Raw genomic sequence first — 13,379 nt, 5'->3', positions numbered from 1 at the left:
GTACATTAGTAATGAAAATGTAAAAAGAATTGGGGGGAAAACTAGTTCCACTAAAGTTCAATCAAAAATTGCCGTTAATACATTTTCTGTACCTCAGGCCATCTTGGATGTAGTTGATTTTTCTCTTCATTAGTAGTGCTGAAGCTGTGGTGGTAACATGATAGTTATCAGCTACTTTAAGAGTTAAAAAAAACATGCAGGCAAAATAATAACCATAACTGTGACTGCTGATGATACACTGAGGTCTTATGAAGTGAAACCATCCTACTGTTTAAGAACTGAATATTATTTACAATGTTGTTATTGTTTTATTCATACACTCAGCAAAAAGTCAAGAGCATGTTCACTACAATCTGGAGCACAAATATGAATCAATGTAATGTAAATCACATTTAGTTTCTTGCAGTATATTTGTTGTGCCTTATAAAACCACATTGGATCATCAGGAGCCTCTGCTATTAATTTAGGTTTGCATGTGTGGGTGTTTTTTTACTCTCAAAGTAGCTGTTAACTTGTAATTCATGACCACAGTTTTGGCTATATTGAGGTAAAGTTGGTTTTATATTTGCACATTCAGACTTTCTCCTTAATGTAATTTCAGAAAAGTAATATTTGTAATTTTCTAAATAGGCAAATCATATAAGCAGCCAATGACTATCAAAGTACAACATTGTTCACGGTTAAATAAATAGTGCTAACATTGTTTTGAAGTCATAAAATGCTAATTCTAATATTCAAGTTAGCATGGTAAACAATAAAAGGATTATTTGTATGAATATAAAACAACTTTACAACAATTTCAGGTTGTTTATTCTGCTAAAGAAAAAAAATCACCTACATCTTGGATGGCCTGAGGTGTGTTTTTGTCTCTAAGTGCAAATAGCCCTTGACCTGAATTTTATGAGTCGTGAAGGATCACAATTTCATCTAAATATCTTCCTTAATGTTCTACTAGAGAATGGTCACCTACATCTTGTAATCAGCATAAATAAACAGCAAAGTTAGATTTTTGGGATGAACTCTCCTTTTATTTGTCTTTATCCTAATGCAAATAAAAGTATCCATTTAAGTGTTTAGGTACTTTTTATATATAGTTTATTTAGTTTGATGATTAGCTTTTCTAAATGAAATGGACATTTTACTGTCATTTATAAAATATTATTTTTATTAAATATGTGTTGAGGTGAAAGATGCATGATGGTGCTGACAATTTAATGGAAATTTTAGAAAATAATGTTATGTGCAAGAATGCATAAGGTATCCTTTTTTATTTTTCAAATCAAGTTATTTTATTGTTATAATAGTTCATTCTTTGTCAAGCCATGCCATTCTTTTACAAATTGAAGTGTTTAAATTCATTTTTAAAAGTTCAAATCTGTTTTATTTATTTATTTTGACATGGACATCACAATTACACTGGACAACAAATGCATCTGTTTAAGTGTTTTAGCAGACTTGCTAATTCTCAACACCTGTGTCTACAGGATGCTAGACATAAAATGAAAATAAAATAGATTCATATACACTTATAAACATTAATACACATTATAAACACATAAACATTATAATTCTTTACATTAAATTGCCATAAGGCAAAAGCAAAAACTGCATCATCAAACAAACTAATAGTAAACTATTTGTGTAAACACTAGGAATGTCCAGATCCGATCATGTGATCGGAAATCGGGCCTGATCACGCGGTTTCAAACTCAATTGGAATTGGATGTTACCTTCCGCTCAGGAGATATGTATATATATTACACATACACACACACACACAGTTTAAGTCAGAATTATTAGCCCCCCTTTGAATTTTTTTCTTTTTTTTTTTAAATATTTCCCAAATGATGTTTAACAGAGCAAATTTTCACAGTGAAGTTTTCACAGTATGTCTGATAATATTTTTTTCTTCTGGAAAAAGTAATATTTGTTTTTAATTTTTTTATATTAGAAGCAGTTTACATTTTTTTAGGAACCATTTTAAGTCAAAATTATTAGTCCCTTTAAGCCAATTTTTTTTTCCGATAGTCTACAGAACAAACCATCGTTATACAATAACCTGCCTAATTACCCTAACCTGCCTAGTTAACCTAATTAACCTAGTTAAGCCTTTAAATGTCACTTTAAGCTGTATAGAAGTGTCTTGAAAAATATCTAGTAAAATATTATTTACTGTCATCATGGCAAAGATTAAATAAATCAGTTATTAGAAATTACTATTAGAAATAGTTATTAAAACTATTATCATTAGAAATGTGTTGGAAAAAAATCTCTCCATTAAACAGAAAATGGGGAAAAAAATAAATGAGGCTAATAATTCAGGAGGGCTAATAATTTTGACTTCAACTGTATATCATTATTTTTGAACACATCTATATTTATGGGGTGAGACAGAGTTAGACCAACAGCAACACATACAGCATGACATCACTCTGTTGCAGAGACTCTATTGGTAAAATTCCGGCAAAGTAGAACATGGAAGCAGTTTGAAGAAAAAAATTGCAAGTATGTCTGCGGTCTGGAGGTATTATAGAGTTGATGACGACAACATTGCCATAGCGAACTGTAAGATATGTATACTTGGGATTGCAAGAGGTGGAAAGGAAAAGGCTATATTTAACACAACAAACCTGATAAGGCACCTCAAAAACAAACACCCGACACAATACAGCGAGTTTACAGTGACAATGCGAAGGCATAGGACATCACAGCCAAGATAGCACAAATGATCCCAATGAGTGACCTGCTATTTGCCTTTGTAGAGAACCCAGTATTTATTATGCTTATGGAGCACGTAAAACCTTGATTTGAATTTTTAAAAATATTTTATATAGGTATATCGGATCGAGTATCGGTAGACTTGGACAAATAAATCTGATCGGGACATCCCTAGTAAACACTGCTGTTTGGTTTTTAACCACTTTTTAAGAACACTACTAAAAACATTTCTATTACTTTCTAATTTTAAGCTAACAGGTAAATCCTTCCACAATTTGGTTCCCTTAACAGATAAAGCAGATTGACCAAAAGAGGTCCTACACTTGGTTACAAGGCAGTCACAATTAGTTGCTTGTGTGGCTCTGAGAGGTTTGTTGCCTACTGATTAGATCTGGAAACAGCATTGGAACATGATTAATTAAACCTTTAAAAACGAATGAAAGATTGTTAAATTTAATAAAACTATCAGAACTAAAAAGGTTTTGTTTACATAAAACCTCACAATGGTGGCATCGCATGAGCTTTAAGTCCATATTTTTAACTGCTTGTTTATAAATCGAGTCAATAGGCTTCAATGTGGTTAAAGAGGCTTGTGACCATGATGTAATGCAATATGACAATTGTGAGAATATCATTGTATGTATGTACAGTTGCAGTCAGAATTATTAGCCCCCCTTTTTTCTTTCTGAAATATTTCTCAAATGATGTTTAACAGAGCAAGGACATTTTCACAGTATGTCTGATAATATTTTGTCTTCTGTAGAAAGTCTTATTTGTTTTATTTTGTCTAGAATAAAAGCAGTTTTTGAACCATTTTAAGATCAAAATTATTAGCCCCTTTAAGCTAATTGTTTTTTTTTTCGTCAGTCTACAAAACAAACTATCATTATACAATAGCCTAATTACCCTAACCTGCCTAGTTAACCTAATTAACCTAGTTAAGCCTTTAAATGTCACTTTAAGCTGTATAGAAGTGTCTTGAAAAATATCTAGTAAAATGTTATTTACTGTCATCATGTCAAAGATAAAATAAATCATATTAGAATTAGAAATTAGTTATTAACTATTATGTTTAGAAATGTGTTGGAAAAAATCTTTCCGTTAAACAGAAATTGGGGAAAAAAATAAACAGGAGGGCTAATAATTCTGACTTCAACTGTATATGCATATGCATTTTGATATGTAAAAAGTCTTCTAATAAAGCGAAAACGATTTACACTTGGCTTGACCTTCTTACACTTATTTTTAACAGGACTATCAGATTTTAAGTTCACATCTATGCCAAGATACTTGAATTTGTTCACTTCTTCAAAAACATTTTATTTTTAATCGGCACCTCAAATTTATCCCTTGCAGGCCCATTTCGTATGGAGAAACATATAGAAACTGTTTTCTTGACATTTAACCGCTCAAGCCATCTTGAAATGTGTTGAAAACCTTTTGCACACAATGACATTGCAAAAGGAGTGCTGTGTCCGAGAACCATTTGTAGAGATTTGTGCAAGCATTGGCAGAAATTTGCATTGGGCTAGGCCAGTAGCTTGCATGGTTACATTGTGCAGCAGTGCAATGCAATACTTCTAATGGTCCAAAGGCCTCCTTTTTTGCTAGCACTCATTCCTGGCTTCCAGACACATCAGCAAACCTTGTAATCGCTGCTGAGCTGTCTTTTTCTAAATGATGTGGTGCTTTTCTGTGCATTAGCTTATATTGAGATGAGTTTGCCAAGTCATGTTTCTCCCTTTAATCTTTTATTGCATTTAATGATTTTTTATCTTAGTATTTTTTAATGATTTGTACTCTTGGTAATGGAAAACAACTGTTATGAGATGCTTGTAGGACCACTTCTTTTCTCAGCAGGTCACGAGGAGCTCTGATTAATTTTAAAGTATTTAGATTGTCAGATGTCATTGCTGTAAGCTGTATGCCTAAATCCAAATCGCCGAAGAAGGTCTTGCAGATTTTTTTTCCCCTCCCTGCTTTTCTCCTCCTAACTCTTCTTTCTCCTCCTCCATTCCCTTTGCTCTTCTTCATGTTTGCAGATCATGGACCAGGAGGGAATTGCATGAGCTGGGATGTACTTGATGTGCTGCATCACCGTTAAAGGTGAGTGAGACTGTCAGCGTTTTGAAATGTAGATCAGCCTGCGTTTGAGGACTCTGTAAAACTGCGTTGTTGAAGCATGCTGTGAATGTTGTAGTGCTGCCTAATTATAGTGATATAACCTACTTTTCAGCTTGTTTTGCTAGTTTGTCTGTGCTTTTCTGTATCGTTCTGGCTATTTCTGGCATGGTGAGATGTTGTTTTGTAAACTGATTTGCTGGATGGCCTTCTTTAGTATTTTGCTTTTGTGTTTGTCATAAAAATCGAACAAGAGAGCAGTCTATTTGGTTGCTATTAAATTAATTATCCATTCAGTTACAATTCTGCAATTAACCGCTCATCCAAATATTGTTAAATCTCTGTTTTTCCCTGGAACTTTAATGAAGAAATACTGAAGAGTTTTGGCTGCATGATTAATCAAAGGCTGTTTTTCATGCACATTTTGTCATTAAAGCAGGTTCTGTAATCATCTATAAATCCCCAGAACTGGCTTTCAGATGGAGCATATACAGAAGTAGCAACACAGAGCAGTAGTTCACTGACAAGGTTCACTGTCAAACCTCTGGTATTAATTTATGTTTGCCTGTGTATAGGCATGTAGAGATTTTATGCATACAATTTTATGCATATGTATAGGCATAAAAAAAAAAAAAACGTCAATAAAAAATCTTACACATACCTTAGGAACGGTATAACAGAAAATGTTGACTGCTTTAAAACCTTGACTTTTACAAACTGTGGTATACCTTAAAAACGGTTTTCATCCCATGCCTTCCTGTGTATGTCTTTTTTACTCTCAAAGTAGCTGTTAACTTGTGATTTATGACCACAGTTTCAGCTATAAAAGTGTTTATTCTGCTAAGAAAAAAAAGAGGTGTACGCAAATATTTTTTTGACTCCGTGCCATTAGCCCTTGACTTGAATTTTATGAGTTGTGAACAGGCATGGGCCGGTATAAGATTCTGGCGGTATGATAACCTTGGATAAAAATATCACAGTTTCACAGTATTGTGATTACTGCTCTAAAAACTGCTCTTATTTAAATGTCTGGGTAAAAAACTACAACTTTTTTCCCATTTGAACACACTAAATTTTATTTTGAGAAACAATTATAATGTTTTGTAACAGTAAACATGTCAGGCTAAATAATAAAAATAAATTACTGACTTCTGCGGTCATTGGTTTAAAAAACAGATTTCTTTACAATATAAAACGGCATCTTTTGGATATTTTTTCTGCTGGAGATACTTTTGTCCTAAAAAACAAAACAAAAAATAAATAAATAAAATAAAATAAAATCTTGCATATACTGTAGAAACGCTAGAACCGAAAATTTGGCCAGTTTTAAAACCTTGAGCTATCCAAATCGTGGTATACCTTGAAAAGGTAAATCATCTTTTCTAAATGATTTACTTGGGAAAATGAGATCTTTGCAGAGAACTTTCCTTTTAATTGTCATTTTAACCATCTAGTTGTCACTGACAAGTTAATTGCAGATGATTTAATCAGCGGGAAATTGAACATATTCATTATGCGATAGGACAGCTCTTTGCATGGCTTCTCATTGATCTATATGGCTCTGTGTTGCTACTACATCTTAACGTATGTGAAAATACCACATTTAATGATTTAGCTTCACTCCAAGCTTGCCACAACTTAAGTTGAGTGTCTGAAATAAATCTTCTGTGAGATGATTCAGTAGTCGTGTGTTTATTAGTCATGCTAGTCCATAAAAGTAATGATGGGTCTGTTCTTTGCAGCATATTTGTAGTTTGTCTTACTACTTATCTCAAGGACATAAATATGATACTGAATTACATTTATTTTGATGGGTATTATTTGGCAAAAGTATCATTTAACAAATCATAAGATTTCTTTGGCGGAGGCCACGTCCATAGCTTGAATTAGATCCAGCTATGACTGCCGAGGACGAAAGCAGGGGTGGAGCCTACGCCCCTGGACAGGGCCAACCTGGTCCTGATGGGGAGGATGGTGGGTGAACGTCTGTGTCAGTGACTGCAACCAAATAAATGAAATTAATGGACAGCTTATATATTCATTGTGTATCGTGGCTATTGATTGGAACTGCTTGCGATGAGTGACGTGACAATAGGTCTTCCTGGTAGAACTAGCAGCTAATAGCTGCATTGATCACAGAACCATGTTTGCTGACAGGATGTGCATGAGAATCGCAGGTTTTGCTAATTCACAATTCATTATTTCATTTTGAATTGTCATGCAGCACTCATTTTTATACAGTTCCTCTGAACCTAGGCATAAAGAAATTTTTTGAGGTCAAACGATAGCTTTTTGAGGGAAACGCAAGCCACAGTTTAAAGAGATGATTCACCCAAGAAATTTCCTACAAGCCTTGTTCCGAACCGTTTTCACTTTCTACATTATAGATGATGTTCTCGGTTTTTGTTTTATAGTTCACTTGATTATACCATATGAAATTAGTCTGGTTCCTAACATCCTTTAAAAAATATATATTTTTTGGTTGGCTCCTCTGAAAAGGTTTGCATAAATGTAATTATTTGTTTATTTTAAATGATAGCCGTGGTCAGTTCCTAAGAGAAATCATAGTGTCAAAATGTTTGATGTTGTGCAAACTGTACATTTTTAAAGAAGTGCATGCTCTGTCTGCAGGGAGTATTTCTTTCTGATGAAGTGTGTTAAGTCCTGTGCTGTTGTTCATCTTCTTGCAGCTGTGTGAGTACTAAATAGACTTGTCCAGGATGGAAGCTTCCTGTATATTGCCTGTGCTAAAGAAGAAGCTGGCCTTTCTGTCAGGTAAAGACTAATAGCATGAATAAATATATGCTGCGAATTTCAATTCTGTTATTAGTGTACATGTTTTATAGTAGCATGGCAAGCTAAAATAGTTTCAAACAATGTCTTGGAATAGATTTGCTGCAGGCTTCTCTCCTTTACGCTCTAGGATGTGATGCGAATATTAGATGTGACTGTAGCACCGAGCCAGAAATAAAATGCTATCCCATAAAATGGGCCATGCCAAGTGATTTTATTTGTATTTTTTTTTTTTAAAGCCTTCACTTGCTTTCTTGTTTGTGTAAAAAACTTATCTCAGACAGCTTCATTTTCATCTCTATATAGTGTCATGTAAAGTCATTATATGCTCTGCTGTTACTTTTTGCTTAAGCTTAGTGAATCTAAATGGTTTATTGTACTACCACACATTATATATTTTTTCTAGTGGTAAAAAGTATTCAGAAATGAAATAATTAAATGTAAAATAACACCCTTTACTGAATGTATTAGTATAAGTTCATGTAAAATATACCAATGCTTTAAACTCAGAATGTTTACACAGTAACCGACATTAAAAAAATGTAAATGATAAACTTTTACTCTTTACATTTACTAACTTGCCCTGTTATATTTGCCTTTTATTATTAATGCAGACGAGAGTGTAAATCTTGTTTTGCATGAACCACCCCGTATACCACATTTTAGCTCTGATTTTCACTCTCCAACAGGTTTTGTAAAATTGCAAACAAATGCCTTAAATTGGAGCCAAATCATTCTTTAATGCGATATACAGTCACGCAGTGTGAGTTATTAAAGATGTGATCTGAGAGAATCGTCAACGTGTCGCCAATGCCTGTGAAATATTTGGCATGCTAAATATCTGGACCTGTTGCCGATCCAAAATCATGCTGTGAGAAATGAGTTCTGACTGAAAAACACGTCGACGATGCGCTACAGCCAATAAGAGATACAGGACTGCAGGAAGTTTGGGGAGGATTTATAGACCACAATATTAGAATAAACTAGCTTTTTACAATAACATTAAAAACAAACAAACCAGAAGCATTTTCCACTGTACATTGCTCATTTATTTATTAGTGGTGTAACGGATCACAATGTTTTTTCTATTCCCGATTCAGACCATTTTTCAGATCAGCTAAAAGGCGGAGGAGACAAGTGTAATTTGATTTCCATTCATTACAAAAACAGTACTGCAAAACATGTTTGGTTTTAGCAAACAGACCTTAGAACCTGTGATTTTATTAAAATTAAAAATAATCAGCTAAAGAAAAATAAATAGTAAATCATCAGTAGTGTGAAAAAATCACTGTTACTATTGGTTAAGTAATGTAATTGCTGCCTACAACTTTCATTTTGGTGATTTTGACCTTTACCGTAAACATCAGTGGTTTTATCTAAATTATAAACCGTTATCCCAGTACTTCTGTGTTGTTTGACTGACTGTTTCCAAATTCATAACTAACTCAAAAGACTAAAGACTCAATCTCTTTCTTGATTTTTGCGTTTTCAGATTTGAATGCAGCGATTGGAAGGATTAATAAACATATGCAAATCCCCATAGTTTATAATTAATGTTGCATGGTTGTTGAGATCCCGATCTCTTAATGATTAATCGAGCAGCTTACACTGAATGCATTAATGCAGGCTAAATGGCCGTAATTTCAATGGTGAAAAACTGTAAAAAAAATGCTACAGTAAAAATCTGTAACCTGGTTAACGGTATGTTTCCTTAATATATATGGTGAAGAACCGTAAATTGACTTTCCCAGAATTCCCTGCATGGCACGTCACTTTTTATGCTTTTTGTTGACATTACTATGGATCTTTTTAGTTGTTTCTCCATCACTTATGTACATTAGAGATTTATGCTATATCTAATGTTGATAGTTTATTTCATGACTTTAATTTTATGTGTGTTACCATACTGGTGTTTAGTAGCTGTGTGAATGACACTGATCACCTTCTATACACTGATACACTTTTCTGCTTGTGGGAAAAATTGATTGTGATGAGCATTGGTTCATTATGTAACTTTCTCATCACCACCTGCATATGGCTGTGTTAATGTGTCTAACAAAAGATGTGTAGATGTTGGTAATTCAAAATACAGACATATTACATCCATAAATTAATGAAATGCGGTAGTTTACTGTAAAAGTGAGAAATTACTTTTACAGTTTGTACCGTATTTTTAATGGCGAAATACTGGCAACCACAGCTGCCATTTTTTTATAGTAAATATTATGAATTTATTTTTTTACAGTGTAGTGATACCACATCCTAAATAACCTACCATCTCCCATCATCATTATATTTTACAGGAAAGCCTAAATGCTTTCATACATATGATTTGAATAATGCGAGAGGTGATCTCTCTGCAATCGTTACAAATTTAGGATTAATCTACCAGTTTAAAAAAAAAGTATTAATCTGCAGGCCATGTATCAATAAAATGTATTAATCTATGGGTTGTGATCCATACGAAACATGGATCAACCGTGATCCGTTACACCACTATTATTTATTGACCTCCAACTCTGACCTCGTGAAGTTTGTGGAGGAGTTACAGACCACAGAATAAACAAACTTCACAAATACATTAAAACGAAACACACCAGAAACATTTGCCACAGCGCATTGCTAAATATTTATTGACCTCCACGTCTCAACATTGATCTCACATGGGAGTTATTTGCTTATCACTTCTCGCATGTGTTTGCGAGTCAGTTATCGGGAGGGCCAGACAGAATCTACGGACATTTTTAGCTATTTCTGCCAGAATTTTGTCAAAAATCTACAGATTCACGTGGAATGATTTTGGCAGTGTCGCAGCTAAAAACGTAATATATGAAATAAAAAAGAATACGTTTTAACTTTTTGTTTAATGTTTACAAATCAAATTGAATTAGATCCAATTATTTGGTAAACAAAGCAAGTCTGTCATAAAATTCATTTACTAAAAGACAGAAAATATTACTTTACAAACTGTATTGTAAATGAATCATATAAACATTTTTATATTACTGAAATTCATTTAAAAACTGAATAAAGTTACACACATTTACACAAGTAAATAAATCGACTCAATGATTGGCTACAAATCTGCGGAAATCTGAGAAATCAGTGAGCCTAATTATCTGTAATTATTTCTAGTGTGATCATTCCGTGTGTATTCTCCTGTCACTGATCCATCATGCAGTGTGCACACAGCAGCAACTGAACACCACCCTAGAGAGTCATGCAGTGTGAAAACAACTGTGATCCCACAACTTTGAGGATACTCTGAAAAAACTTGGCTTTAGGCCACATCTCTGACTGCAATGGCACCAATAAATAATTGATTTCACTCATACGTTCGTCCAATGTGAAGCTGATATTGTTCACATTATTTTTATATGCCTTCAGCATGGCTCCTGAATGACATTTTCAGTTGAACAGGAGCGAAATAAGGTCATTCCTAAAGGCGTTTACTGTTCATGAATTCATTCAATTCGTCGTTTTGTTGAAATGGACTGTGCCTCAATGTTTCGTTTTTTTTAAATATCAAGGTCTTTGTAATAAATTGGATAATGAAAGCTTCCAGGAGAAGGAATTTAATGCCTTGTGTCCTTGAAACGGCTCATGTTCCCATGCAGGAGTTGACATACTGTGAATTAATTACAGGTTGCAATGGCTCAAAAATCTTTTTGTGTTGCCTCAGTGATGTTTTTGTCAGTCTTTTCCTTAAAGCCTCGCAGTCTGACACTGTTTTTCCATTCCAACATCATATTTTAATCTGTGCCGCTGGATTTTCTGCATATTTCCTGACTCTGCTTGTTTGGTTTTCCAGGAGGCAAGGACAGGCGCAGTGGTTTAATCCTGACCATCCCACTATGCACTGAACAGACCAGCATGGAGGAGCTCAGCACCACACTGGACTACCTTCTTGGTATTCCCAGGTAAAACACACAGCTTTGGAAACCTCTGTTGAAGTTAAGGTGTTACTCCATGGCAAAGTATCGACAATAAACACCTTTCAAAGCTTTGAGAGCAGAAATGGAGCATTAATCTTATGAATGTAATTATAAAGCACGCTGTTACTGTATTCACACATGGAATGGAAAGTGGTCATGGTCAGACTGTGGTTGGAGGCTGAAAATGCTGTTATTGATTTCTCTTGGCTTTTTAGACTCAAAGGGGTCTGGGAAGATATTATTTTATGTTTAGTTTATCTTTTTTTTAACCTATCAGTTCAGTGTAAATCTAAATTGATGCATCTCTTAAAGACAGCATGGAAAATTGTTGGGCACGATGAATATTTTAATCCTCGAGTTTTATATGAGAATTGTGTCCTCAATCAGGTGGAAAGGATTGTAAACGATCCAACTCATTTTTTGTTTCCTCATTACGCACTGCTTCCCTCTGGTAGAAGATATAGAGTCCCAAAGTGTAGGTTAAACCGTTATAAGAAATCCTTTGTACCTGTATCAGTGGGTTTATTTAATAAGAGTCTATCTTAATTACCATTATAAATTTTGTAACTGTTGTATTTTGTAATGTTGTTATTGCTTGTTTTTAGTGAATGTCTGCAGCAATATGGCGATGCCCATAACAAATTTCCTGTCAAGGACAATAAAGTTTTACTACTACTACTTTACATTGGAGTTGGTTGTACAGTATAAATGTTTGGATTTCCTAGTTGTCTACTACAGTGTTTCCCAACCCTGTTCCTGAAGGCACACCAACAGTACACATTTTCAACCTCTCCCTAATCAAACACACCTGAATCAACTTATCATAACATCAGAAGAGACTCCAACACCTGAAGTTAATGGGTCAGAAAAGGGAGACATCCAAAATATGTACTGTTGGTGTGCCTCCAGGAACAGGGTTGGGAAACACTGGTCTACTACAACAAATAAATGACTAGTGTAACTTAATTTAATTATGACGTTTCCACTCATTTGAATTGCAATATTTCAACATATTTTAGGCAACTGGAACCAAAGAGCAAAATTCATTTTGAACCAATGATGTCAAATGACTTTAACTTAAACGACCTTTTAGATTTGAGTTTGGAACGCAGTTTACTCTTGAGCCGCTTCATCTCAGTCACTTAATGAGGTCAGTGATCAAATAATAAATGTTTTAAAATCCAGACCTTAGTAGGAAGAAAATTAAATTATTATTTTAACTCAAGACATGATGAGGTTATTTATACAAAATACCATATTGATCACATTAGACTTGCACATGGACATTTACTTAAAGGAGACACTGCTCAAAAATGTCTGTATTCCAGTAACATTGTGAGGTTTCTTGAAAACGTTACCTTTTTTAGTTTTGATATAGTTTTATTAAATTTAATTATCTTAAATTGTTTTTTAAATGCTTAAATAGTCACATCCAATGCTGTTTTCAGATCTGATCAGTAGACATCGAACTTCTCACAGAGTCCTACAAACAACTGCTAATGGTGACTGTCTTGTACCAACGTGCAAAACCTCTTTTGGTCAATCGGTTTTCTTTGTTAAGGGAGCAAATTATGAAATGATTTACATGTTAGCCTAAAATTAGAAAGTAATATAAATGTTTTTAGTAGGGGACTTAAAAAGTGGTTAAACAAAACAGCAGCGTTTACACAAATCGTCTACTATTAGTATGTTTGATCATGCCGCTTTTGCTTTATAGCAATTTAATGTAAAAATATTATAATGTTTATGTGTTTATAATGTGTTTTAATGTTTAGAATAGTGTATATGTATATATTTTAGTTTCATTTTATG

At 33.9% G+C, this 13,379-nt stretch overlaps 1 protein-coding gene across 1 annotated transcript in view; it reads left to right on the top strand.

The window, feature by feature from the left end:
- Positions 1 to 13,379, top strand: part of sestd1 (SEC14 and spectrin domains 1) — a 70,282-nt gene that overhangs the window by 1,628 nt on the left and 55,275 nt on the right. Inside the window, exons 2-4 of the mRNA XM_056465828.1 lie at positions 4,761 to 4,824; positions 7,530 to 7,614; positions 11,444 to 11,552. Of these exons, the coding sequence (XP_056321803.1) occupies positions 7,560 to 7,614; positions 11,444 to 11,552 (164 nt within the window). The 5' untranslated portion in view covers positions 4,761 to 4,824; positions 7,530 to 7,559. The remainder of the gene's footprint in view (positions 1 to 4,760; positions 4,825 to 7,529; positions 7,615 to 11,443; positions 11,553 to 13,379) is intronic.

Source organism: Danio aesculapii, chromosome 9 (assembly GCF_903798145.1).
Source record: "Danio aesculapii chromosome 9, fDanAes4.1, whole genome shotgun sequence".
Classification (NCBI taxonomy): Eukaryota; Metazoa; Chordata; class Actinopteri; order Cypriniformes; family Danionidae; genus Danio; species Danio aesculapii.
This window is presented reverse-complemented; position numbering and strand designations above follow the sequence as displayed.